Here is a 27507-nt window from a genome sequence, read left to right as displayed (position 1 = left end):
GGAAGGAGAGTTTACAGTCTAACCAGATACCTAGGTATTTGTAGTTGTCCACATGTTCTAAGTCAGAACCGTCCAGAGTAGTGATGCTACTCAGGCAGGTGCGTGCGGGCAGCAATCGGTTGAAGAGCATGCACTTAGTTTTACTTGCATTTAAAAGCAATTGGAGGCCTCAGAAGGAGTGTTGTATGGCATTGAAGCTCGTTTGGAGGTTTCTTTACACAGTGTCGAAAGAAGGACCAGATGTATAGAGGATGGTGTCGTCTGTGTAGGGGTGGAACAGAGAATCACCAGCAGCAAGAGCAACATCACTGATATATACAGAGAAAAGTGTCGGCCCGAGAATTGAACCCTGTGGCACCCCCATAGAAACTGCCAGAGGTCCGGACAACAGGTCCTCCAATTTGACACACTGAACTCTATCTGAGAAGTAGTTGGTAAACCAGGCTAGGCAGTCATTTGAGAAGCCAAGGCTATTGAGTCTGCCGATAAGAATGCAGTGATTGACAGAGTCAAAAGCCTTTGTCAGGTCGATGAAGACGGCTGCACAGTACTACTGTCTTTTATCGATGGCGGTTATGATATCGTTTTGGACCTTGAGCTTGCTGAGGTGAACCCACGACCAGCTCGCAAGCCAGATTGCATAGTGGAGAAGGTACGGTGGGATTCGAAATGGTTGTTGATCTGTTTGTTAACTTGGCTTTTGAAGATTTTAGAATGGCAGGGCAGGATGGATATAGGTCTATAACAGTTTGTGTCTAGAGTGTCTCCCCCTTTGAAGAGGGAGATGACCGTGGCAGCTTTCCAATCTTTTGGGATCTCAGACGATACAAAAGAGAGGTTGAATAGGCTAGTAATAGTGGTTGCAACAATTTCGGCGGATAATTTTAGAAAGAGAGGGTCCAGATTGTCTAGCCCAGCTGATTTGTAGGGATCCAGATTTTGCAGCTCTTTCAGAACATCAGCTGTTTGGATTTGGGTGAAGGAGAAGCGAGAGGCTTGGGCAAGTTGCTGCAGGGGTTGCTGAGATGTTGGGGTAGTCAGGTGGAAAGCATGGCCAGCTGTAGAAAAATGCTTATTGAAATGATCAATTATCGTAGATTTATCGGTGGTGACAATGTTTCCTCTCCTCAGTGCAGTTGGCAGCTGGGAGGTGGTGCTCTTATTCTCCATGGACTTTACAGTGTCCCAAAACTTTTTGAAATTAGTGCTACAGGATGCAAGTTTCTGTTTGAAAAAGCTTGCCTTAGCTTTCCTACCTTACTGAGTATGTTTGTTCCTGACTTCCCTGAAAAGTTTCATATGGCAGGGGCTATTCGATGCTAATGCAGAATGCAATAGGATGTTTTTGTGCTGGTCAAGGGCAGTCAAGTCTGGGGTGAACCAAGGGCTATATCTGTTCTTAGTTCTACATATTTTGAACGGGGCATGCTTATTTAAGATGGAAAGGAAAGCACTTTTAAAGAGCAACCAGGCATCCTCTACTGACGGGATGAGGTCAATATCCTTCCAGGATACCCGGGCCAGGTCGATTAGAAAGGCCTGCTCGCTGAGGTGTTTTAGGGAGTGTTTGACAGTGATGAGGGGTGGTCATTTGACCGCTGACCCATTACGCACACAGGCAATGAGGCAATGATTGCTGAGATCCTGGTTGAAGACAGCAGAGGTGTATTTAGATGGCAAGTTGGTCAAGATGATATCTAAGATGGTGCCCATGGTTACGGATTTAGGGTTGTACCTGGTAGGTTCCTTCATACTTTCTGTGAGATTGAGGGCATCTAGATTAGATTGTAGGACGGCCAGGGTGTTAAGCATGTCCCAGTTTAGGTCACCTAACAGTACAAACTCTGAAGATAGATGGGGGCAATCAATTCACATATGGTGTCCAGGGCACAGGGGGGCTGAAGGGGGTCTATAACAAGCGGCAACGGTGAGAGCTGTTTCTGGAAAGGTGGATTTTTAAAAGTAGAAGCTTGAATTTTTTGGGCACAGACCTGGATAGTATGACATAACTCTGCAGGCTCTCTCTGCAGTAGATTGCAACTCCGCCCCCTTTGGCAGTTCTATCTTGTCGGAAGATGTTATAGTTAGGGATGGAAATTTCAGGATTTTTGGTGGCCTTCCTGAGCCAGGATTCAGACACGGCTAGGACATCCGGGTTGGCGGAATGTACTAACACAGTGAATAAAACAAACTTAGGGAGGAGGCTTCTAATGTTAACATACATGAAACCAAGGCTTTTACGGTTACAGAAGTCAACAAATGAGAGCGCCTGGTGAATGGGAGTGGAGCTAGGCGCTACAGGGTCTGGGTTAACCTCTACATCACCAGAGGAACAGAGGAGGAGTAGGGTGAGGGTACGGCTAAAGGCTATAAGGACTGGTCGTCTAGTGTGTTCGGAACAGAGAGTGAAAGGAGCAGATTTCAGGGCGCAGAAGAATAGATTCAAAACATAATGTACAGACAAGGGTATGGTAGGATATGAATACAGTGGAGATAAACCTAGGCATTGAGTGACGATGAGAGAGGTTTTGTCTCTAGAGGCACCATTTAAGCCAGTTGAGGTCACTGGCAGTGTGTGGGGGGTGGAACAAAAAGGCTAGCTAAGGCATATTGATTTGGGCTGGATGCTCTACAGTGAAATAAGACAATAATCACTAATCAGAACAGCAATGGACAAGGCATATTGGCATTAGGGAGAGGCATGCGTAGCCGAGTGATGATAGGGTCCAGTGAGTAGGTAGGCAAGCTGGAGGCACGGCGATTCAGACAGCTAGCGGGCAGGGGCTAGCAGGCTAGCAGAATGGCCTTCGGTTGGTGTTGCGACAGAAGAGCCTGTTGAAACCCCCTCGGACGGTTACGTCGGCAGACCAGTTGTGATGGCTCGGCGGGGCTCCGTGTCGGCAGTAAAAGGGTCCAGGCCAATTAGCAAAATAGGTATTGTAGCCCAAGAAATTGGCTGATGGACCTCTTCAGCCAGCCGGGAGATGGGCCTAGCTTGAGGCTAGCTCCAGGCTAACTGGTGCTTGCTTCGGGACAGAGACGTTAGCCAGGAGTAACCACTCGGATAGCAGCTAGCTAGCTGCGATGATCCAGTGTAAAGGTTCAGAGCTTGTGGTACGAATCCAGAGATGTGGAAATGTGGTAGAGAAAAAGCAGTCCGATATGCTCTGGGTTGATATCGCGCTGTGCAGACTGACAGGAATTGACCGGGCTGAGGCTGGCTGATGTCCGAGTTAACGGTGATGACCGCTAGCAGTGGCTAACTGACTACTAGCTAGTAGCTAGCTAGCTGGCTAGCTTCTGATGGGGGTTCTGGTTCTAAAGTGTAAAAAAATAGCAGATCCGTACCACATTGGGTGAGGTGGGTTGCAGGAGAGGATGTTCAGTCCGTAGATGGGAATTGAGATTTTTTTTTAAATAATAAAAAATATATACGAAATATATACGAAGAAAAATAAATATACATAGGACGGGATGGGACAAGACAACAGACGTTGGACTGCTAAGCCATCTTGGCTTACTAAAGGTATTGGCAGAGTAGACTGCTGTATGTGTTTTAACAGGAGTATTATATTTTGAAACAGCAGTGTTCTTAGAGTGTACTGGGTCAAGAGGTTTCTTGGAGGTTATTAATGTTTTAGTTCTGAATTCGTTTTGCTATATTGCTATATATGATGCTATATTATTTTTCAAGGCAATATTGACATATCTTATTCTGCTCTAGCAAAGCTGACATTGGAAGTGCAGTGGCAGACTATTGGTTTGGTCCACTGGTATCCATGTTGCAGCCCCATTAAAATTCAAATTAAAACAGAGAGGGATGTCTTCTGTATCAACAACAACGGTTTGCAGCCACGGGAATAACTAGCTGCCTGTTGTTGGCACAATAGAAAGTTATGTTATGGTTACAATTACTGCTTGCTGATAATGCCACCAAATATTATGTGTTGAACTTGGTAACTGAGGTCTTTGGACAAAGCCAGATACTGTTCCCTCATTGGGTACCTTAATAAAAGTAAATACGAACAAGTGAAGATTTTGTGGATTGAGGTGTAGGGGCAGAGCTTATGATTGACAGACACTGCTTCTCCTACCTCTGTGACTGTATAGAGCCCCACAGTGAAGGTGTCATAATACCCATAAAACCTAGCGGTCAAACAAGGAAATGCTTCCAATTGTTTTTCCACCATCCATTTTTCTCATAGAGAATTTTAGAAACACTTAAAGTTAAGGGTGAGTTTTGTGTAGGCTTACAATAGCATGATGTTTTGATAACCATGTAAATCTCTCTCGGGCAAGGTGACTTTTATCAATATATTCGGCTCTCTTTTTACTCTCAGAATCGAAAATGCTAATTAGCATCTAAGTAGACATCATGAGAGCCTACAAATTCCTGCAAGCTCTTGCACGTCAACTCTAGCTGACACCTTTGCGAACAGGTATTGTGCCAATTTAAAACTTGCACAAGTTCACAGAATTGTCAATTTAAAGAAATGTAGCCAATTTATTCATTACTAAATGTAGCTAACATTAGATAGTTAATCCAGAGATTCTTAGCTTTGCCTCGATTCAGCAGTCTTGTCCAGATCATCATGGCATCTGTAGTTCTTTATGATAGCCACATTAGCAGCTAATTAGCTTTTTATTTTGGAGGGGTTAAATACAGGCAAATATATTGTTAAAAGTCACCTTGTCCTAGAGAGATTTACACAGTTATCAAAATGCCACACCAGGGTAAGCCTACCTGAAACACAGCCCTTGTTTTAAATGTTTCTAAAATCCTTTATGGGGAAAATGAATGTTGGAAAAGCGATTGAAACCATTTCCCTGTTTAACTGCTAGCTTTTATGGATATTATGACTCATACTATGGTATTCTACAGGATTTGCTCCTCATAGTAAAAAGCTCAACTCTCGATTTGAAGAGGCACATCACAACATGGAAACACTAACACCAAATAGAAGTCCCATAGCTCTGTGATATGCACCTCTATATAATCATTGCCATTACTCAATACAAGCCTTGCAATTTTGACATTCCAGGTGTGTTTATGTTACTTGTTAGTTGCTCCAAGTTTTCATTATATGATGTGCGAATTCTATAGTCAAATGTTGATTAAAAAATATGTCGATACTACGAGCTCTGGGCATTACTGAGTCAAATTAATACAATTTGTCAATATATTAGTCAGGAAAAAGTGCCGAACTTCCCATCACTACTATGAACTCCTGGCTAAACGTGCGGCGGTAAATTCACGGCTTTAGGCAAAGGTTAAGCGCCTATCAATTTGGTTTCTCCCGTTTAGGGGGTGTTTTCAGAGTTGATTTGAAATGCTAATGTTTATGCATATTATGCCTTTGTTTTCAGTAACGTGAAGATATTTGAACATTGATATGTAAATGTTGCAATAGCATTACCAAATGAGAATTCAACAAAGATTTATGCCAGGCGAAGGTAGGTCCTTTAGGATGCCCTTTCTCCTCATTCAGAAAGAACTGTTGGTGAGGTAACAGAAAGTTACCAGCTGTCAGATATACTGAGTGATATGAGTTTATTCTATTGACACTCAATAGGCTTTTTGCCTTTTGTAGCCCTACTAAAGTAGAGTTATTGCTATATAGGTAAGTATGTTTATTTTTTCAAATGACATTTTTGTCAGCTATTTTCATAATTTTTCAGACTCAACTGGTGCTACTCCAGAACCAACTAATTAGGCTGCCGGGTCATCTATCTTAACACTTCCCCAATCAAATGATCAATTGCAAAGCCAGGCTGGACCAGGCCAGAGCACTGCAATAATTGAACCCTATTTACACCAAGCACCCCATCCAACTGCCCATCATCATAACAGCCAGATTCCCCAGGTCGGTACTGTTCAGCAGACTGAAGCCTGTGGCCAGGGAGTGCTTAACATCCACAATCCTCTCCTTCCATCCAAACGAGCCCACTGTCCTCTGCCAAACATGTCATTTCCTTTATGATCACTCCATCACACTTAATGTGGCCACAATTAAAGGGCTCAACTGGATCTTAATAAACCCCAGAGTGAACTTTCTGCACCATTATGTCCCATCAGTGAACGGGGGAGGGGGGGGGGTCTGTTTCAGTCCAGCAGTGGAGATCTTGACCCATAGCCCTATAGCCTAATTTCCGTGGGAGGATTTCTAATATGTGAGAAGGGATGTTATGTCCTTTTAATTGAGTTCAAGAGAAAATGACTGTATTGTACCTAAACCAGTTCCCTATAGCGTTCTACTGGCCTCCCCCTTTACATTTCCTTTGCTTCAGAGTGGAAATGGTGTCAACGACAGAACCCCCTACCATTGGTGTTGTCAACTTATAGGGCCGGACGTAAGTGATCGACATGACAGAGGCAGATGGAAGCGGGTTGCCAATGCGTTCCCTCTGAGAGCGGCCCATGTCAGCAGTGAGTAACAGCGTTATTACGGGAATGGAGTCACCATGGGAAGTGTCTGTCATGTGGTTAATTTGACCCAGAGTCTGAGGTGTAATCCAGGAAGTGCTGCGCCGCTACAAGGCTTTCTCTTCCGCTCATATACTCATACATAGTCAGGAATGGCTCTGCAATAGCCTGGTCCCAGATCTGTTGGCGCTGTCTTGTCAGCTCGTGTATGGTCATTGTCATGACATGCTGGCAAGGCAGTACAAACCGATCTGGAACCAGTCTAGCTCTCCAAATGTTCCAAATTACAACTTGTCATCGATATCACAATGCTTGATACAGAGACGGCCAAAGGAGGAATTGGCTTTGGGGGTGACCAGAGAGCTATACCTGCTGGAGCGCGTGCTATAGGTGGGTGCTGCTATGGTGACCAGTGAGCGGAGATAAGGGGGGACTTTACCTAGCAGGGCCTTGTAGATGACCTGGAGCCAGTGGGTTTGGCGACAAAGATGAAGCGAAGGCCAGCCAACGAGAGTGTACAGGTTGCAGTGGTGCGTAGTATATGGGGCTTTGGTGACAAAACGGATGGCACTGTGATAGACTGTATCCAGTTTATTGAGTAGGGTATTGGAGGCTATTTTGTAAATGACATCGCCGAAGTCGAGGATCGGTAGGATGGTCAGTTTTACGAGGGTATGTTTGGCAGCATGAGTGAAGGATGCTTTGTTGCGAAATAGGAAGCCAATTCTAGATTTAACTTTGGATTGGAGGTGTTTGATGTGAGTCTGGAAGGAGAGCTTGCAGTCTAACCAGACACCTAGATATTTGTAGTTGTCCACATATTCTAAGTCAGAACCGTCCAGAGTAGTGATGCTGGATGGGCGGGCAGGTGCAGGCAGCGATCGGTTGAAGAGCATGCATTTAGTTTTACTTGTATTTAAGAGCAGTTGGAGGCCACGGAATGAGAGTTGTATGGCATTGAAGCTCGTCTGGAGGGTTGTTAACACAGTGTTGTTAATGGTCATAAATGGTCATCAATGATACCTTGTCTTTGATTGATTGATTGTTTTTTTACTCACAGTACATACCGACAGTGATAACAAAATAAAGTCAATGACTTATTTCCATTGTGGTCCGTTTTCTTTTCTGTTTTTTCTCTACCATCCTTTAGATTAATATTTCCTATGGCTGATCTATTCGCTTGTGTTACAAACCGGCTCAGAGTTCGCAACAAAAGGGAGACAACGTGGAGACAAGGAGTATCAAAAATATATATTTATTAGATACCATAACTAGCACAACCAAAAACAAGGTGTCTGCATGGAGAGAGTCTCTCCAATGACTGTGGAAGAGTTGTCTTTATCCTGGGACACACCCGAGCCCAGGTGTTTCCCATCTAGCTGACGACCCTTCCACTCCGCCCACTGGCATCCTAATGAGGAACAAGAGCAAAGAGAGAAAATACAGCAGACAGAGTGGGAGGGTCGTCACACTTGACTCCCTCATACTATAGGGAATCTAAGGACCTGTTTCACAGGCACCTGTATGGACACCCATGGGTCACACAGAAGGTAAGCATTGAAATGTGAGGACCCTTTGACCCCTTTACAGCCTCATCAATCAGTCTCAAGGCCACACAGACAGTTTGGCCATTTGTTATTCGCTTTTTCCTTTCTCTCCTTAGCCCACCTTCAGCAAACACACACACACAGGCACAGACACACTGCTTTGGTGTGTGTGTGTGTGTGTGTGTGTGTGTCCCCACACACACACACACTTTAAGGCTCCCCAGAGATGGCCATCAATCTTAGAGTACATGCTACTGATTAATACCCACAGTGGCCACACACAGACCACTACATACGGACACTAAGTAAATACAGTTGAAGTCGGAAGTTTACATACACCTACTTAGATTGAAGTCATTAAAACTCGTTTTTCAACCACTCCACAAATTTCTTGTTAACAAACTATAGTTTTGGCAAGTCGGTTAGGACATCTACTTTGTGGATGACACAAGTAATCTTTCCAACAATTGTTAACAATTGTTATTTCACTTATAATTCACTGTATCACAATTCCAGTGGGTCAGAAGTTTACATACACAAAGTTGACTGTGCCTTTAAACAGCTTGGAAAATTCCAGAAAACAATGTCATGGCTTATGAAGCTTCTGCTAGGCTAATTGACATCCTTTGAGTCAATTGAAGGTGTACCTGTGGATGTATTTCAAGGCCTACCTTCAAACTCAGTGCCTCTTTGCTTGACATCATGGGAAAGTCAAAAGAAATCAACCAAGACCTGAGAAAAACAATTGTAGACATCCACAAGTCTGGTTCATCCTTGGGAGCAATTTCTAAACGCCTGAAGGTACCACGTTCATCTGTACAAACAATAATACGCAAGTATAAACACCATGGGACCACGCAGCCATCATACCACTCAGGAAGGAGACCCGTTCTGTCTCCTAGAGATGAACGTACTTTGGTGCAATAAGTGCAAATCAATCCCAGAACAACAGCAAAGGACCTTGTGAAGATGCTGGAGGAAACAGGTACAAAAGTATCTATATCCACAGTAAAATGAGTCCTATATCGACATAACCTGAAAGGCCGCTCAGCAAGGAGGAAACCACTGCTCCAAAACCGCCATAAAAAATACAGACTAGGGGTTGCAACTGCACATGGGGACAAAGATCTTACTTTTTGGAGAAATGTCCTCTGGTCTGATGAAACAAAAATAGAACTGTTTGGCCATAATGACCATCGTTATGTTTGGAGGAAAAAGGGGGAGGCTTGCGACCCAAAAAACACCATCCCAACCATGAAGCACAGGGATGGCAGCATCATGTTGTGGGGGTGCTTTGCTGCAGGATGGACTGGTGCACTTCACAAAATAGATGGCTTCATGAGGAAGGAAAATGATGTGGATATATTGAAGCAACATCTCAAGACATCAGTCAGGAAGTTTAAGCTTGGTCGCAAATGGGTCTTCCAAATGGACAATGACCCCAAACATACTTCCAAATTGTGACAAGATGGCTTAAGGGCAACAAAGTCAAGGTATTGGAATGGCCATCACAAAGCCCTGACCTCAATCCTATAGAAAATGTGTGGGCAGAACTGAAAAAGTGTGTGCGAGCAAGGAGGCCTACAAACCTGACTCAGTTACACCAGCTCTGTCAGGAGGAATGGGCCAAAATTCACCCAACTTATTGTTGGAAGCTTGTGGAAGGCTACCTGAAGTGTTTGACCCAAGTTAAACAATTGAAAGGCAATGCAACCAAATACTAATTGAGTGTATGTAAACGTCTGACCCACTGGGAATGTGATGAAAGAAATAAAAGCTGAAACAAATAACTCTCTCTAATATTATTCTGACATTTCACATTCTTAAAATAAAGTGATGATCCTAACTGACCTAAGGCAGGGAATTTTTACTTGGATTATATGTCAGAAATTGTGAAAAACTGAGTTTAAATGTATTTGGCTAAGGTGTATGAAAACTTCCGACTTCAACTGTACACACAACTGCTGCTCATGCAGATACACTTGCAATTTTCCCCCTTTCTCCACCCCTCCCCCAAAAAGAACACAGCACAGTACACACACAGGCTGAACCATTGATTTCTGGTTTCTCCTCTGGGCTGTTTGTGTGTCTCTGATTTAAGTTGGGTCTATTTTATGACATGCCCATTTTAACTGCACCTTTGCTGATTAGTGATACAGCCATACCTTTGTGTGCTGTGACAGGGCCAGTGATGGATGCTTATGTGAAGTGTGTGTGTGTGTGTGTGTGTGTGCGTGCGTGCGTGCGTGCGTGCGTGTGTGTGAGAGAGAGAGAGAGAGAGAGAGAGAGAAATCTGGGTTGAGGAGTGAAAAGTACAATTTCTGTTCTGAATATGTGACACGTGCAGAGGGATGACATCATCACCACCCGCTACAGCTTGCGGAGATGTACATACAGTGGGTGCATTCGTAAATTCAATCTGGAGTGCCAGAGCCAACGTTTACCGACCCCGGTCATATTCATCGGGTGTTGAGTGTTCGTCAATTCATCAGTTATTCTGCGCTCTGACATACTCAGACGAGAGTGCTCTGAAATTGGAGTATTAGCCAGAGTGAATTTACGAATGCATCCAGCATGTACAGTGTATGGACCATAGAAATAGAATGAATAGAACGGGCGTCCCCATTCAAGTCAATGACGGCATAATGGGTGGACTGGTGGCCATTGCGAGTGTACCCATAAGAGCAAAGCAGGAAGTGTACTTATCAATCTGTACTGTGCTTTGTTAAATCAAGTCAACTGACATTACAGAAATACATTCCATTGCATAAGCCACATTAGTTAACATCATTTGAATGAACATTCTATATTACCATGGAAATGATTGCATCACAATCCCAGGCAGCCATTGCAAGTGTACCCATAAATTTACCAGAGCTTCCAAGTCTGTTCTATTCATTCTATTTCTATGGTATAGACAGCTCAAAAGACACAGCCCATGGGTCCAAAATAGCTTCATGCCAGTAACCATGGTGACGACGGACAGCGCTTCACAGCTTCACAGAATCATAACCACACAGAACAGCGATCCTCTTAACCAGTAAAGCATCACCAAATCACCATAAGGCCGACGCAAAACGCTGGGCTGGATTGTTGTATGTCAATAGTAAAGGGTTAAAACGTGGTTAATGTCACTAGAACATGGTCATCTCACCTCAGACATAGATCATATCATTAGTGAGTGTATTCACAAGTACGGTAGCATGGTGGGTAGTGGGTGGGTCATATGGTTTACAAAGAGTTCATCTGTATTTTTGTTCGAGCTTCAACAAAAGAAATCTAATGTTCCATGTATCTGTAGGCTAGATTATGTCAGTTTAGTGGTTTTGATTCATTTTCATTTGCTATCAATTTATATCCCCCTTTTTCTATTCCCCTCTGACAATCAACATTACTGGAATAAAACTACTCTCTAAAAATCATGTTACAACTATGGTTAAAGTCAACTAAGATGCTTTTCATTACTGTGGAAGTATAGTCTTTTCTTCTTAGGTTTAGGTTTGTATCATTTTTGGGCTGTGAGAAACGTAGCCTATTAAACAGAGAGTTAGAGGCTTGCCTATCCCACTGTCCTTCTGTGGCTTTTGCAGTAGCCATATACACTTGTTGTGCTCTCCAAGGTCCATTTGGATTCCACTTAGCACAATATCTGCACAGCCTGGGCTACTAAATAATTTTCTCTCTCTCTCTCTCTCTCTCTCTCTCTCTCTCTCTCTCTCTCTCTCTCTCTCTCTCTCTCTCTCTCTCTCTCTCTCTCTCTCTCTCTCTCTCTCTCTCTCTCTCTCTCTCTCTCTCTCTCTCTCTCTCTCTCTCTCTCATATTTTCAAAACGTGAGACACATACCGTTTTGTAGAACCGGAGGGGTTCTGGCTGGCGAGCTAAGTAAGCTTGGCAAAGGGGGTGCGAGAGAGCCTCAGTCCAGCGTGGTGTGGGGAGCATTTTGGCAATAGTGTTGCGTGGGTAAAATCACTGGGGTAGGCAAGCCCCCCCCCCTCAAAAAAAAAACAATTTTACAACCTATGTGTTGTGATAATTATGTTGTTTGCTCTATAACCTATTACTTAATATGCCTAAAGGCCGAGACAATAAGACACAGTGGCAGAATAAATTCAACCACACCTTTGTTTCATCACAAAACTGGAGAGCAACCTCTGTCCGGTGAAGTCCACAAAGCACATTGCATGTAACAGACAGTTACATAACCTACTGCATAGTCAAGCAAGTTAATCTTTCCAACATTTTCGGACAACTTAACAACTATTGATTTAGAACCACAGAGAGTTACCGCAAGTCGCAAAGAAAACATGAGCTGCCTCCACTATTCCAGCACCATTTCAACCATTTCAACGTCATCAAATCACCTCTTCTTAGTCTAATACAACTAAAAGATACCAAAAACCATTTAGTCCAATCAATGTATTGTAAATAGGATGTGGCTGTCCATGGTTCTGACTTCTGTGTGTGTGTGTGTGTGTGTGTGTGTGTGTGTGTGTGTGTGTGTGTGTGTGTGTGTGTGTGTGTGTGTGTGTGTGTGTGTGTGTGTGTGTGTGTGTGTGTGTGTGTGTGTGTGTGTGTGTGCGCGTGCGTGTGTGAACGTTCATCAAGTAGAAAAACATGTTGACTCACCCTACTAGTAAAGAAATGACAATGCCATCCTCCTCTCTTTCATGTTGATGAAATGGTCTATCACTCTGTAAATACAGTGCACACTTTTATTTTTGGTTGTCCTAGGCTATCTGGCAAAAATTCTTGTTCACTAGCTTAACTTCCATTAATGGGCAATGTTAGATAGTTAACATTAGCCTTCTGCATCTAGCTACATATTGAACTTCCATCCTCTCAGGCCAGAGGCACAATGTATGAATTAATGGTTCATATAATCATTGGCCAGTACAGAGAAGTAAAACCACAAGTCCACATCCCTATCTCCATCTGGGGACAATTTTAGCTAGCTAGCTAGCCACCAGAGGACAGCAACACAACGAGATGCAACAATTCAAGTTGTTTCTGTCAATGATGTAGCTCTCAATGGGATTTGACAGGACTAACGCCAAAATCCAAGCTGGCTTCCCATTACACTTTGTTTTGGTGCGCCAGGAATATTCACAGTTGAGCTCGCTCAGTTTAGCTCAATGCTGATTGGCTAATGTATTATACTATTTTTTATAAAGGGAGGCCAAATGCTCGCTGACTTCCTTTGCATTCCATGCTACAGTACGGACGGCAACAACGTCATACCCGTTTAGACCAGACAGCATCAGATAGATGGCCTACACGTAGAGAGACAGAGGGGCGCTGTTTTGCTCACTCGGATGCTTTCTCGTGTGAGATACGTTCAACCTCTTGCGAACTGAAGGAAAATTATGAAACACAGAGATACGAAATATACTTTTTTTTAAATTTACTTATTCTTTTTTTGGTATTTTTTTATTTATTTTCTTGGCATCCATGAATACACGCCACTGTATTTGGGTGACTGTCGCCATTTTCGTTTTCAGAGGCTTAAGTTACAGTTGCATTGAAGGTAGCGGTAAGTAGTGAGAGTAGGTCTAAGGCAATACTGGTAAGCACCACATATCTGGATGATAGCATGTTTTCCATGTTATTTGATAAATATAGTTTTTTTTTATTTGATGTGGATGTTTTGTCTATGAACCTATTACCAACAGAACCAAATACCCGCTCTGCACGACTGAAAACAGGAAATGAATGAGCAATGCCATGTCAGTATCACCAAGTCATTTTAGTGTGCATGCGCTGCATCGAGGATGGCAATACATTCAGTTATTTCACTATCGGGTTCAGGTCAAACCTCTGTGCCCATTTTATTATGCAAGTGCCAACATGATTCCAACCTTGGAATGCATGGCACGCGATATCACCCACTGCGTGCCCTCCTTTGGCCCAATGATGTCCATGTTTCCCTTTCAACGAGGGGGCCGCCCGTGGTGTCGGTGATGAGCAATATACATGTAGGTCTTTATGGAATAATAATATGTATCCCAGGGTTGAAGCATAACTAATTTGTGTAAATGACTTCAACACAGACGGGCTTATTATAGTAATGAAAGATTACTATGGAGTGGCCTGCCTGACCTTAAAGGGCCCCAGTGGACTAAAGAGACGGTTTTACTGTCACATACATCATGTGTTGTTTTACAGGGTCAAACATAGTAGTACTGCACCCCTGGAGCAAAGTATGGTTAAGTGCCTTGCTCAAGGGCACATCGCTAGGCTACATGCCGCCTTACAGATTCTCCTCGGGAGTTTGAGTGGCTTCTCCAGGGATGAGTGCTGTCGGGTGGGGGGTCAATGCTCACTGCGCTAGACAATGACATACATCCATCACGTTGATGACGTCTATAAAGTCTCCAAGGACATCTGCTGAGAGCTGAGGGGAGAACAGATGACCCGACTGCGGTGCGCTCCACTCCGCCCTCGGCTCCGTGGGCTCCCCTCTCACCTGAAAACTGTCTCCGTCTAGCGGTGCTCCGGCTGAGCGTCAGTGACAGTGACCCAGAGACAAGGAGGCTGCAACAACGGCCTGTATTAGCAACCACCGCAAATACACCTTCAGTCAAAGCTCATTTTATGCACAACGTACTGCAGGCTATTGCTTTGATGTGATACTACTCTGCCAGTACGGTGTGGTATAATTTCACACTGCCTCCGGGACTGACCGCCTGTACGGTGTCCGTTTCAAAAAGATATTTGGTTAATGATGACACGGTCGTGCATGACGGGGTATCCGCAAGGCATCAAGGAGGAGTGCTCCATTTGATTACACAGAAGTTAAAGGATGCCCGGAGCGCGTGACACGCCCCCAGCGAACTGGGGAGATGAACTTGGTTCTTCCGCGCTGCTGCACAGCAGCGAGAGTGGCGAAGAGGAGAAGCAGCCGAGCCGACAACTTCCGCACTCCCATTTGTTGCTCTCCTTAAACGATTCCGCGAATTCGGTTATTGATTCCCCTTCTCTCTCTAGTGGTTATTATATAATTATTCAACGGTTGCCTCCGCTGGTGACATTTTGAGCTGGAGCGGCAGCTTGTGGATATGGTGGTGTCACAATTGTTTATTTGTGTGTGTCTGTGGTGAGCGCGTGTGTGTCAGTGTGTGTGTGATTTTATGTCCTTTCGCGATTCAGTTGCGAACACAGAGCACAGTTGTAGGTGTGGACTCGGCCCATACAGTCATTGGTCTCCGAAGTGGATCACAGTCGCGCTTTTCTTGAAGAGCTCGAGCTCTAGGAGGGATAAAGACGCCGGAGGCGCGAGCTGATCTTTAGGGTGTTGTTTGGCCAGATAAAGAGCTCGAGAATGTTCTTGTATAACTGGATACAAGTCTTTCCCGGTGTTTGGAGCACGGAATTACTCCCGTTTTGAAGTTGTTGCTGATTCGTTTCCACCCCTTTGCCAAGGGGAGAATATTCTGCATACTTTTGTGTGCAGAGAGGATTGTTTTATATTAGAAATAGAACGGAAAGCTTTATTTTTCAAACCAGTCGCTTTTACGCAGAGGTGAGTAGGCTACATTATTAGTTTGTTGTATGTGCTTTCAATTTCCAGACTATTGCCGTTGAATCATGTATGTTATACTGCTAAATATTGGTTCGGTAGAGTCACTGATAATAGAAACATTGACTGCTCGCTCTCACGCTTTACATTCACTCTCGACGACAGTAGGGGTATACATGGGACATGTCTGTGCAATGCATTTAGATTTGATTATTTATTGAGTTTCAGAAGGAAACCAAATGAACAGCAAGTGGACGATATATTCATTTCAGCCATGCATGATTTGTTCAAGTGTAGCCCTATGATTAGGCTAATGCTTGGGTTGTTTTTCTGCCTCTCCAGATGTCCTCTCGCCGCGCTGTGGTTCTGTGATCGCCCACCGGAGCGTCGAGAGCTCTTCACCGGGACCGGGTCGCATACAGTGGGTCACCATGGCAGCGGGAGTGGCGGCGTGGTTACCATTCGCCCGGGCGGCTGCTATAGGATGGATGCCGGTAGCCAGTGCGCCCATGCCGACGCCCCCACCTGACAACCGGCGAAAACAGGACGGGCTCATCTTGCTCAATGTCAGCGGTCAGAAGTTCCAGACGTGGCGGAATACATTGGAGCGGTACCCGGACACTTTACTGGGCAGCACGGAGCGGGAATTCTTCTTCCACGAGGAGACAAACGAATACTTTTTCGACCGTGATCCGGATATTTTCAGACACATTCTGAACTTCTATCGTACTGGGAAGCTGCACTACCCGCGCCAGGAGTGCATCTCGGCCTACGATGAGGAGCTGGCCTTCTTTGGGATCATACCGGAGATCATAGGGGACTGCTGCTATGAAGAGTACAAGGACCGGCGGCGGGAGAACCAGGAGAGGATCCAGGATGACGAGGACAGCGAGAACCAGAACGATATGGTCCCGCCGGATATGACATTCCGAGAAACCATGTGGCGGGCCTTCGAGAACCCCCATACGAGCACCATGGCCCTGGTGTTTTATTACGTCACCGGCTTCTTCATTGCTGTTTCCGTGATGGCCAACGTGGTGGAGACGGTCCCGTGCGGGACTTTGCCAAATCGGGTCAAACAGGTGTCGTGCGGGGAGCGGTACGCCTTGGCATTTTTCTGTCTGGATACGGCCTGCGTCATGATCTTCACCGTGGAGTACCTGTTGCGTCTAATGGCGGCGCCCAGTCGCTGGAACTTCATCAAGAGCGTGATGAGCGTCATCGATGTGGTGGCCATTATGCCCTACTACATCGGCCTGGTCATGACGGACAACGAGGACGTCAGCGGGGCCTTCGTCACCCTGAGGGTCTTCCGGGTTTTCAGGATTTTCAAATTCTCCCGCCACTCTGCGGGACTGCGCATCCTGGGCTACACGCTGAAGAGCTGCGCCTCGGAGCTGGGCTTCCTGCTCTTCTCCCTCACCATGGCCATCATCATCTTCGCCACTGTCATGTTCTACGCCGAGAAGGGCTCCTCAGCCAGCAAGTTCACCAGCATCCCAGCAGCCTTCTGGTACACCATCGTCACCATGACAACTCTGGGGTAGGTGCCGATCCAGTTTACCATACAGTGCAGATGTGTGATCAAATGCTTAGGAGGTGTGTTTTCGACCCTAAATCAGCATCATTGGTTTGCTGTTGTTCTCTCCTTTGAGTATGTTCTCTCTATGCAGCTGCAGTGTGAATGGAAAGTTGGGTAAATGTCTCAGAGGCCTGCCTAAATCCTTCATTTACATGAAGCACCCTCAAATGAACGGTTCAGGGCATTCACACAACATTCACATTCAAAGGCCTCAGAGGCCAAGCTGTAGGCCTGTGATGTCATCATATCCTAACCACTGCAGCAGTTCTCATCGTTAAGATTCACACCTCTTTAACACAGTCAAATGAAGAGAGCTATAAATAGAAAACATGGGAGGAGCAGAGAGAGAGATCAATGACAAGAGTTCAAATTTAAATCAGAATATACTGCAATAGATTTCTCTCACACAGCATCTCTCTCTCGCTCTCTGCCCCCCCCCCCCCCCCACACACACACACTGGTCTTATATTCTCTTCTGGTTGCTCCTCTCTTATTTAGCTTACAGTTGATTCAATTTAGCCATACTCAGTTTGAAAAGTGGCTGCAGAGCTGCAGTCTAACCTGTGCAAGAGGCATATTATGTCACCGTGTTGCTGTTGATGTGTACACCCATTCATTAACATGAGTCCTGGGGCTACGGTTCATTGATGCCTTTGCCGGTTTCTCCCACCTGCGCTGTGCAGTAGTAGCCTATTGCGCGCTCTCCATGGTGTTGAAAAAGAGAGTGGCGCGCTGTGGGGAATCAGAGCCGCAAGCATAGCAGTTGCATTGCGCTCTCCGCGGTGCTGAAGCGGAGCAGCAAGCATGGCAGTGCAGTACTGTGCGCTCTCCATGGTGCTGAAACGAAGCGCTGCGGCTCTCTTCAGCATTGCGTGCTCTTGCATTGCCGTTACTTTCCTTGCCAACAGTTCACGGGTGTGAATCAGCCTCTAAAGTGGTAATCAAATGGAGCGCTAAAACCCACGTCTGACGCTTTGATCACAGCGCGGTTGAAGTCCATTCGGCTCATGAACACAAACGTGGAGTGGCAGCGTCATAGTTAACATGATGGATTTCACAAAGCTCAATTACTCATAGGTCAAGAGCTGGTATTTCTCTATTTGATTGGTTTGTTTTGTTCATTATTGAGCCTACTGGCTGACAGTTTGTCTATATGAGTCTCTCAATGAATTTGATTGGAAGGCCTGTTGTGTTCTGATTACTTTATTCTCTAATTGCATGTGTAGAAGGGAAGGGATGGAGAGAAAATAGTGGCTAAGAGAAAGAGGTAGAGGAATAGATTGCCACACCTCTTTGTGTGTAATTTGTGTAGTTGCATGTCCCCACTGTCAGATTGGATGATATCAATAACAAAATGCAATTACTGGTTCACACTCACCACTGAGCTAATGGCTGACGCAGTAGGAGTGGCTTGTTCTTTCTGTGTGTGTGTGAGTGTCTTGGCCTTTCTGTTAATGAGCTAGGCCTAAGACAAAGAAACTCAGTGAAGAAAAGCAACCTTCTCTCACCTTCTCTCTCACACACACACACACATACGCACACACGCACACACGCACACGCGCACACACGCACACACGCGCACACACGCACACACGCACACACGCACACACACACTAACCTCACTGATACACAGCCAAGCTCTCATCCCCAACCAGAAACCATTCTGTTGGCTCATAATAGAAGCCTCACCTCTTTGTTTTGCCGATGTGTCAATCAGCTGGTTACTGTGTGTTGTGTGTTTCTGGCTGCAGTGCCAGTGTGTGTGTCTGTGCGCTGGTGTGGGCGATGGCAGTATCTGAGGCCAGTCTGTGTTTACTGTGCTCAGGGCTTGACAGGTGGTGACTACACAGCTGCATTAGCCTTTGTTTGAGAGTATGAACGCACAGTCATCTGTTTCTATTGTATTGCATTGGTCTAGTGCCTCACACAAAGTCATTGGATGAATCAAGTGTATGATAAAATGCCCTGGACCGTATTATCTAAAATAAATACATGTCCGATTCTCATGTCTGTAAACATCCTTACAATTCTCTCAAATGTGTGTGTCTGTGTGCGTGTGTGCGTGTGTGTGCTCGTTCGTGCATGCGAGGAGTGTTTTGGTAGATTGAGCAAGGACATAGCTCTTAAGCGGACGTAGGCTATCGTTCTTTAATGTCTCATTACCTTGCCAGGGGACCAGAGACAGGGATGGATCTGTGGATGGGAACTGCAGGGAGCAGGGGAGGGGAGGGTGTGCTCAGTGAAGCAGGTAAAAGAGAGCGGAGGGAGGGAAAGAGAAAAATATAGAAAAAGAGAAGGATAAGGTCATAGGGAAATTTGGAGAAAGGGCAAAGAGAGAGGGAGTGAGATAAAGGTGGCAAGACAGAGAGAGACAGAGAGCGAGAGAGAGATAAGAAGGCATAGCAGAGAACAGTATGAGTTTTCTCTCACTGCTGTCTTTTATGAGCCCACTGCAGCACTCCACATTGCTCAATGCACCCATATACTCTAGCAGTATCACTGGCTGCACCAAATTCACCATTATAAACTTGGTGGTTCGAGCCCTTAATTCTGATTGGCTGACAGCCATGGTATATCAGACTGTATACCACGGGTATGACAAAACATTTATTTGTACTTTTCTTATTACGTTGTTAACCAGTTTATAATAGCAGTAAGGCACCTCAGGGGTTTGTGGTACATGGCCAATACACAACTGCTAAGGGTTGTATCCAGGCACTTCGCGTTGCGTCGTGTGTAAGAACAGCCCTTAGCCGTGGTATATTGGCCATACACCACACCCCCTCAGGCCTTATTGCTTAAGTATACCTAAGCCTCTTACTGTTGCTAGCTCTCTCAAATCCCCAGCATGTCTCTAACCTGCAGTATCATGCTGTATAACGTCTGGCTCCTGTGCTGCAGTTGCCCAGGCGTTCATATTGTACTGTGTACACTGCGTGTTCATGCTGTACCTAGGCAGACACGCAGCCAGAGACAAATCCAGTTGCGTGTCCACTGAATTACGACCTAATTTCAGCCAATTCTCCTTCCAGCCTGTGATCCAGTTAGTACGGCCAGGACTCTCGCGGTTTGGCTATCCCCGGACCGGGAAGAGAGGCAGTGTGTGTCACGTTCGCTATCTTCAAATTCCCTGTCGTAAAATAACCAAGACACAGCGTGCCGGTAATTCCACATTCTTTTATTGAAGTGAAACTGAACAAAACAAAAACCAGGTAAACAGAATCAAACGTGACGCAACTGTGGCGCACACAAAACACACACAGAAAATAATAATTACCCACAAATACAGGTGGGGAAAAGGCTGCCTAAGTATGATTCCCAATTAGAGACAACGATAAACAGATGCCACTGATTAGGAACCATACTCGGCCAAACACAAAGAAATACATGACATAGAATGCCCACCCCACATCACACCCTGACCTAACCAAAATAGAGGAAATAAAACGTCTCCCCCAGGTCAGGGCGTGACAGTGTGTGTGTGTGTGTGTGTGTGTGTGTGTGTGTGTGTGTGTGTGTGTGTGTGTGTGTGTGTGTGTGTGTGTGTGTCTGTCTCTGCCTTTGTCTGTGTGTATCAAAGATTGGGAGGTGAACAACTTGAATTAATCAATTAATCAAATGTTCTTAGACGACCAGCAAAGTGCAAAGTCAAATAATAACCGCGGTGGTTCTAGAATGTGTAACACTTGAATAACTTGAATCAGTGTCACAGCTTAACCCCCTTGTCCTGCATCTGGTCCCATGCCCCCCCCCCCCCCCCCCCCCCCCCCGGCCCCTCACGGTCCCACTAATTGACTCGTTTGTGGATTTAGTGAAATTGTCCGGGGCCAATTAAATCACTGCCATTCTAATTGGCTTATTCACTGTCAAACGGCATCCATTACTGAAGCAGCTGTCGCTACTGGAGATGCTGAGGCGAGAATGAGTGGAGAGAGGGAGAGACACTAATAGACTGACAGAGGAGAGAGGAAGAGTGAAAGACAGGCAATGACAGAGAGAGATAGGAGAGAGGGAAGTCAGCAGACTCACTAAATGAGACACCTTTGTCCCTTAATCAAGGGCTCAATGTGGACCCTCTGATCTGTGCAGTTCACTGCAAGGGATGCCTAGCCCCATGAGGATTTGCAGCTTCAATGGACAACCGTTTGTTACTTGCCGAAGGTGTTACACACATTGTATAGGTTGGCTATGCGTGATGTTACTCAAGGCCATAGACTCATTCTAATCGGAGGTTATATAGAATAGGATTTGTCTCTAAGGTCTAGTCAGGATTACAGCTCATAGGAACTCAGTATTCACATGGGGAGGGGCAGGGGTTAGAGGTCAAGTCTGTTGGGGTCACAAAAGGGTTACAGGCATGATCAGGACTCTCATTAGTATACCTGGAGCCTGGTAGGGACACTGCCTCAGGTTACATCCCTTACTAACTGATCCTAGGTCTGTATGTCTCGAGCCCAATATGGAGCCGGACTCAGGCTGCATTCATTACTGGCTGACTTTGGATCAGTGTATGCTGCCTGGGAGGAGGCATGCAATAACAGCCATGTATTCCTCACTAACTGGTGTGGTCAGCTGGAAAACAGAGCTTAAAGGGTTAAAGGAAAACTTCAAAATGGTTCATCTTCATCATCTCCCGCACCACTCCAGCTTCAACATATGTGAAAATGGAGCATTTATGTTTTGTAGTAAAACATATAGAGGAAGATAAGTCTTTCCAATCACATCATCTGTGTTATTTGTGTGATTTTGACCAATTAGGAGTAGGCTTTGCCTGCTAATAGTCTAGTAATTGGTTGATGATGTCATTGGAAACACTTATGTTGATGTTGGGGTGGTGCTGGAGATGATGAATATGAAGTTGAAAATGTTTGATATTTCCCTTCAGTATACTGTAGGTGTTACATCCGTCGTTCAATGAAGACCAAGGTGCAGCGTGGTAGGCGTACATTTTCTTTCATTTTAAATGTACCACCAAAAAACAATACAACGAACGTAAAGCTAGGAGTGCAAACACATGCAACACAAAAGACAAGATCCCACAACTGAAGGTGGGAAAAAGGGCTGCCTAAGTATGATCCCCAATCAGAGACAACGATAGACAGCTGCCTCTGATTGGGAACCATACTCGGCCAACAAAGAAATATAAATATAGATTTCCCACCCTAGTCACACCCTGACCTACCAAATAGAGAATTTAAAGGATCTCTAAGGTCAGGGCGTGACAGTACCCCCCCCTCCCCCCCCAAAGGTGCGGACTCCCGGCCGCAACCTGAACCTATAGGTGGAGGGTCCGGTTGGGCATCTACTCCCTCGGTGGGGGCTCCGATTCGGGACGTAGCCCCCGCTCCGCTTGCGGCTCCCCCCACTTCCGTGGAACCGGACCGTGGATCGTCGCCGGAGGCTCCAGACCCCGGATCGTTGCCGGAGGCTCCGAACTACCGACCGTCGCTGCAGGCTCTGGACTGCCGACCGTCGCTGCAGACTCTGGACTGCAGACCGTCGCTGGAGACTCCTGACTGGGGACCGTCGCTGCAGGCTCCGTGCCATGGATCATCACTACAGGCTCCACGCCATGGATCATCACTGGAGGCTCCGGGCCATGGATCATCACTGGAGGCTTCAGGCCATGGATCATCACTGGAGGCTTCGTGCCATGGATTATCACTGGAGGCTCCGGGCCATGAATTATCACTGGAGGCTTCGTGCCATGGATCATCACTACATGCTCCGGGCCATGGATCATCACTGGAGGCTTTGTGGGATGGATTATCACTGGAGGATTCGTGCCATGGATCATCACTACAGGCTCTGGGCCATGGATCATCACTACAGGCTCCGGGCCATGGATCATCACTGGAGGCTTCTGCCATGGATCAGCACTGGAGGCTTCGGACCATGGATCATCACTGGAGGCTTCGTATGTGGAGCCGGAACAGGTCTCACCGGACTGGGGAGACACACTGGAGACCGGGTGCGCGGAGCTAGCACAGGATATACTGGGCCGTGGAGGTGCACTGGAGGTCTGGAGCATAGGGCTGGCACAACCCGTCCTGGCTGGATGCTTACTTTAGCCCAGCAAGTGCGGGGCGCTGGCACTGGACGAACTGGGCTGTGAAGGCACACTGGTGACACAGTGCGTAGAGCTGGCGCAGGATAACCTGGACCGAGGAGGCGTACTGGAGACCAGCAGCGCTAAGCGGCACCATCCGTCCTGGCTGAATGCCCACTCTAGCACGGCAAATGCGGGGCGCAGGCACAGAGCGCACCGGGCTATGAATGCGCACTGGAGATGTAGTGCGCATCACAGCATAACACGGTGCCTGACTGGTCACATGCTCCCCACGGTAAGCACGGGGAGTTGGCTCAGGTCTAAACCCTGACTCTGCCAATCTCACCGTGTGCCTGCCCCCAAAATCTTTTTGGGGCTGCCTTTCGGGCTTCCGTTGTTGCCGTGCTTGTTCCTCGTAGCGTCGCCGTTCCTCCTTAGCTGCCTCTATCTCCTCCCTTGGACGGCAATATTCCCCGGGCCTTGTCCAGGGTCCTGCTCCCTGCAGGATTTCCTCCCAGGTCCAGTCCTCCTGACCACGCTGCTTGGTCCGTTGGTGGTGGGATCTTCTGTTACGTCCGTCGTTCAATGAAGACCAAGGTGCAGCATGCTAGGCGTACATTTTCTTTAATTTTAAATGTACCACCAATAAACAATACAATGAACGTAAAGCTAGGAGTGCAAACACATGCAACACAAAAGACAAGATCCCACAACTGAAGGTGGGAAAAAGGGCTGCCTAAGTATGATCCCCAATCAGAGACAACGATAGACAGCTGCCTCTGATTGGGAACCATACTTGGCCAACAAAGAAATATAAACATAGATTTCCCACCCTAGTCACACCCTGACCTACCAAATAAAGAATTTAAAGGATCTCTAAGGTCAGGTCGTGACAGTAGGGCTGGTTGACTCTAGGGCTGTTTGACTCTAGTGACATTTCCCTTTAATATAGTGCTGGTTGACTCTAATGACATTTCCCTTTAATATAGGGCTGGTTGACTTTAGTGACATTTCCCTTTAATATAGGGCTGGTTGACTCTAGTGACATTTCCCTTTAATATAGTGCTGGTTGACTCTAATGACATTTCCCTTTAATATAGGGCTGGTTGACTTTAGTGACATTTCCCTTTAATATAGGGCTGGTTGACTCTAGTGACATTTCCCTTTAATATAGTGCTGGTTGACTCTAATGACATTTCCCTTTAATATAGGGCTGATTGGTTCTAGTGACATTTCCCTTTAATATAGTGCTGGTTGACTCTAGTGACATTTCCCTTTAATATAGGGCTGGTTGACTCTAGTGACATTTCCCTTTAATATAGTGCTGGTTGACTCTAATGACATTTCTCTTTAATATAGTGCTGGTTGACTCTAGTGACATTTCTCTTTAATATAGTGCTGGTTGACTCTAGTGACATTTCCCTTTAATATAGTGCTGGTTGACTCTAATGACATTTCTCTTTAATATAGTGCTGGTTGACTCTAGTGACATTTCCCTTTAATATAGTGCTGGTTGACTCTAATGACATTTCCCTTTAATATAGTGCTGGTTGACTCTAATGACATTTCTCTTTAATATAGTGCTGGTTGACTCTAGTGACATTTCCCTTTAATATAGTGCTGGTTGACTCTAATGACATTTCCCTTTAATATAGTGCTGGTTGACTCTAATGACATTTCCCTTTAATATAGTGCTGGTTGACTCTAATGACATTTCCCTTTAATATAGTGATGGTTGACTCTAATGACATTTCCCTTTAATATAGTGCTGGTTGACTCTAATGACATTTCCCTTTAATATAGTGCTGGTTGACTCTAATGGCATTTCCCTTTAATATAGTGCTGGTTGACTCTAATGACATTTCCCTTTAATATAGTGCTGGTTGACTCTAATGACATTTCCCTTTAATATAGTGCTGGTTGACTCTAATGACATTTCCCTTTAATATAGTGCTGGTTGACTCTAATGACATTTCCCTTTAATATAGTGCTGGTTGACTCTAATGACATTTCCCTTTAATATAGTGCTGGTTGACTCTAATGACATTTCCCTTTAATATAGTGCTGGTTGACTCTAATGACATTTCCCTTTAATATAGTGCTGGTTGACTCTAATGACATTTCCCTTTAATATAGTGCTGGTTGACTCTAATGACATTTCCCTTTAATATAGTGCTGGTTGACTCTAGTGACATTTCCCTTTAATATAGTGCTGGTTGACTCTTGTGACATTTCCCTTTAATATAGTGCTGGTTGACTCTAATGACATTTCCCTTTAATATAGTGCTGGTTGACTCTAATGACATTTCCCTTTAATATAGTGCTGGTTGACTCTAATGACATTTCCCTTAATATAGTGCTGGTTGACTCTAATGACATTTCCCTTTAATATAGTGCTGGTTGACTCTAGTGACATTTCCCTTTAATATAGTGCTGGTTGACTCTAGTGACATTTCTCTTTAATATAGTGCTGGTTGACTCTAATGACATTTCCCTTTAATATAGGGCTGGTTGACTTTAGGCCTGGAGGGCTTCAGTGTCTGCTGGTTTTCATGATTGTTGTCTCTGAACGGCTGGTTGGTTGGTGACTGGTTTAGACCTGGGAAACAAGGTTACTGAGCTAGATTGAGAAAGCAAACCAGCAGGCGGTGTACAAAGACTTCCGATTAACCCATGCTAGATGTTGTCGGGGATGTGCGTGTTTCATCTAAGAAATCAGATGAATTAACTAAATTAGTGTTTTGAAAACATCAGTCAGAAATGGTCAGATTCTATCAAAGTCACGTGACGGAGTAGATGCCCAATTATGTCACAGACGGTGGCCCAAATGTGCAGTTCTGCTCATCACGTGCCACACGCTCTCGCCATGTGACCAACCATGTCACAGCATGGGACTATGACAATTAGAGGCTGAACTACGACAGGAGAGGCGACAGTTCAGTTGACCACGTACCCGAACGGAGTGGACTGCAATTGGAAGATGAGGATGATTTACTTTTGACTATTGTTACAATGACATAATTATGGTAATGCTCTGTGGTAACGCTAGGACTAATGTCCCTGTGTCATGTTGAATCATACTCTCATTCCTATATGGAGTCAAACACGCACAGACATCTTTCTTACTCTATCCATATCATTGATGCATGTTATATCCTATATCATATATCATATTATATTACATATCATATCATATATCAATTTATAGAGGGTTCCCGGAGTGAGGGGTATTACAATTAGATTCTTCACTACTTTGTTCTCCAGCTGTTTGTTTAAATAAAGATTTAAGGATTTGAAATTGGATTCCAGTGCAGCATGTGCTCAGACATCTATCGATTTAAAAAACTGCAATTACTTTTGGGAAAGTTTTTTTTCCCCCTTTCTTTATTGTATAAAGACTGTTTGAGCTAGCTTTTATGTGTATGTGTTTAATGATTTGTCCATTCATCTAATAATGATTTCTACAGTACAACAACGGAATATAATTGAAATCGAAAAAAACTAATAATATATGCTCCTTACTTGGATCTGATAATGACTGCTTCTTCCATTCCTACTGGGGGTTTTGAAATATAAATGATTCACACTATTTTATTTCTTAACATTTTCTCATTTAAACAATCGTTATTAGCGCATGAGTGTGCATACGTTTGTCGTGTGTGTACTGTGTGTGTACCGTGCGTCAGTCATGTTTATGTCATTGTGTCTGCATTCTTGTGTGTGTGTGTGTGTGTGTGTGTGTGTGTGATGTAGAGATGTTCTGCTGTGTGCACAGTATGTATGTCAACAAGCCTAACTACTTGACTTCCTGTAACTACCTGACATGTCGTGGCATAGTCCCCTGTCTATACAGGTGATACAGTCCACCTACCTACTACAGTGGAACACACACTGACCCTCATCTCTGGGTGAACAGAGCTGTACATGTTTATTCATCAATGTATCTCTCTCTCTCTCTTCATCCCTCTCTGTATTTCTCTCCCCCTCTCTCCTTCTCTCTGTCCCTCCACCCTCTATTTCCCATCTCTCTCTCTCTCCCTCTTTTTTTCCTCTCTTCCTCTCTCCCCCTCTCTATTACTCCCTTTGTCTCCATCTCTCCCCCATGCTCCTCACCCCCCCCTCCATGTCCGCATCAGAAGGCTTTTAATATCCAGGAAGTGAATTAATAAACAGATCAAATCAAACAGTACACTCAGATGTCAGGCACCAGTTACAGCGCGGCGGGCGGCAGAGAGGAACAGAGAGAGGAAGCAGATTTCAGGTGAGCAGGCCAACTGGGTTAAGAGGTGGTTGTGTTGTTACCACTGTCTTCTCTGATTGGCTGGTGTTCGGCATTCAGGGCCAGACAATAACCATGCTAACATCACTTTTCGGTCTTAATTTAAGGTT

The 27507-nt window shown here is 45.2% G+C and overlaps 1 protein-coding gene across 2 annotated transcripts in view; it reads left to right on the top strand.

Annotated features, from left to right (window-relative positions):
* The first annotated feature begins 14924 nt into the window (after positions 1-14924).
* kcnd2 (potassium voltage-gated channel, Shal-related subfamily, member 2) overlaps positions 14925-27507 on the top strand; it is a 159445-nt gene continuing 146862 nt past the window's right edge. For both annotated transcript variants that reach the window (XM_029761110.1, XM_029761109.1), the window contains exons 1-2: positions 14925-15490; positions 15830-17030. In XM_029761110.1, coding sequence (XP_029616970.1) covers positions 15919-17030 — 1112 coding nt within the window. In that variant the 5' untranslated portion in view covers positions 14925-15490; positions 15830-15918. The remainder of the gene's footprint in view (positions 15491-15829; positions 17031-27507) is intronic.

This window comes from Salmo trutta, chromosome 8 (genome assembly GCF_901001165.1).
Source record: "Salmo trutta chromosome 8, fSalTru1.1, whole genome shotgun sequence".
Classification (NCBI taxonomy): domain Eukaryota; kingdom Metazoa; phylum Chordata; class Actinopteri; order Salmoniformes; family Salmonidae; genus Salmo; species Salmo trutta.
Note: the sequence above shows the minus strand (reverse complement) of the source record. Positions and strands in the feature narration are given on the sequence as shown.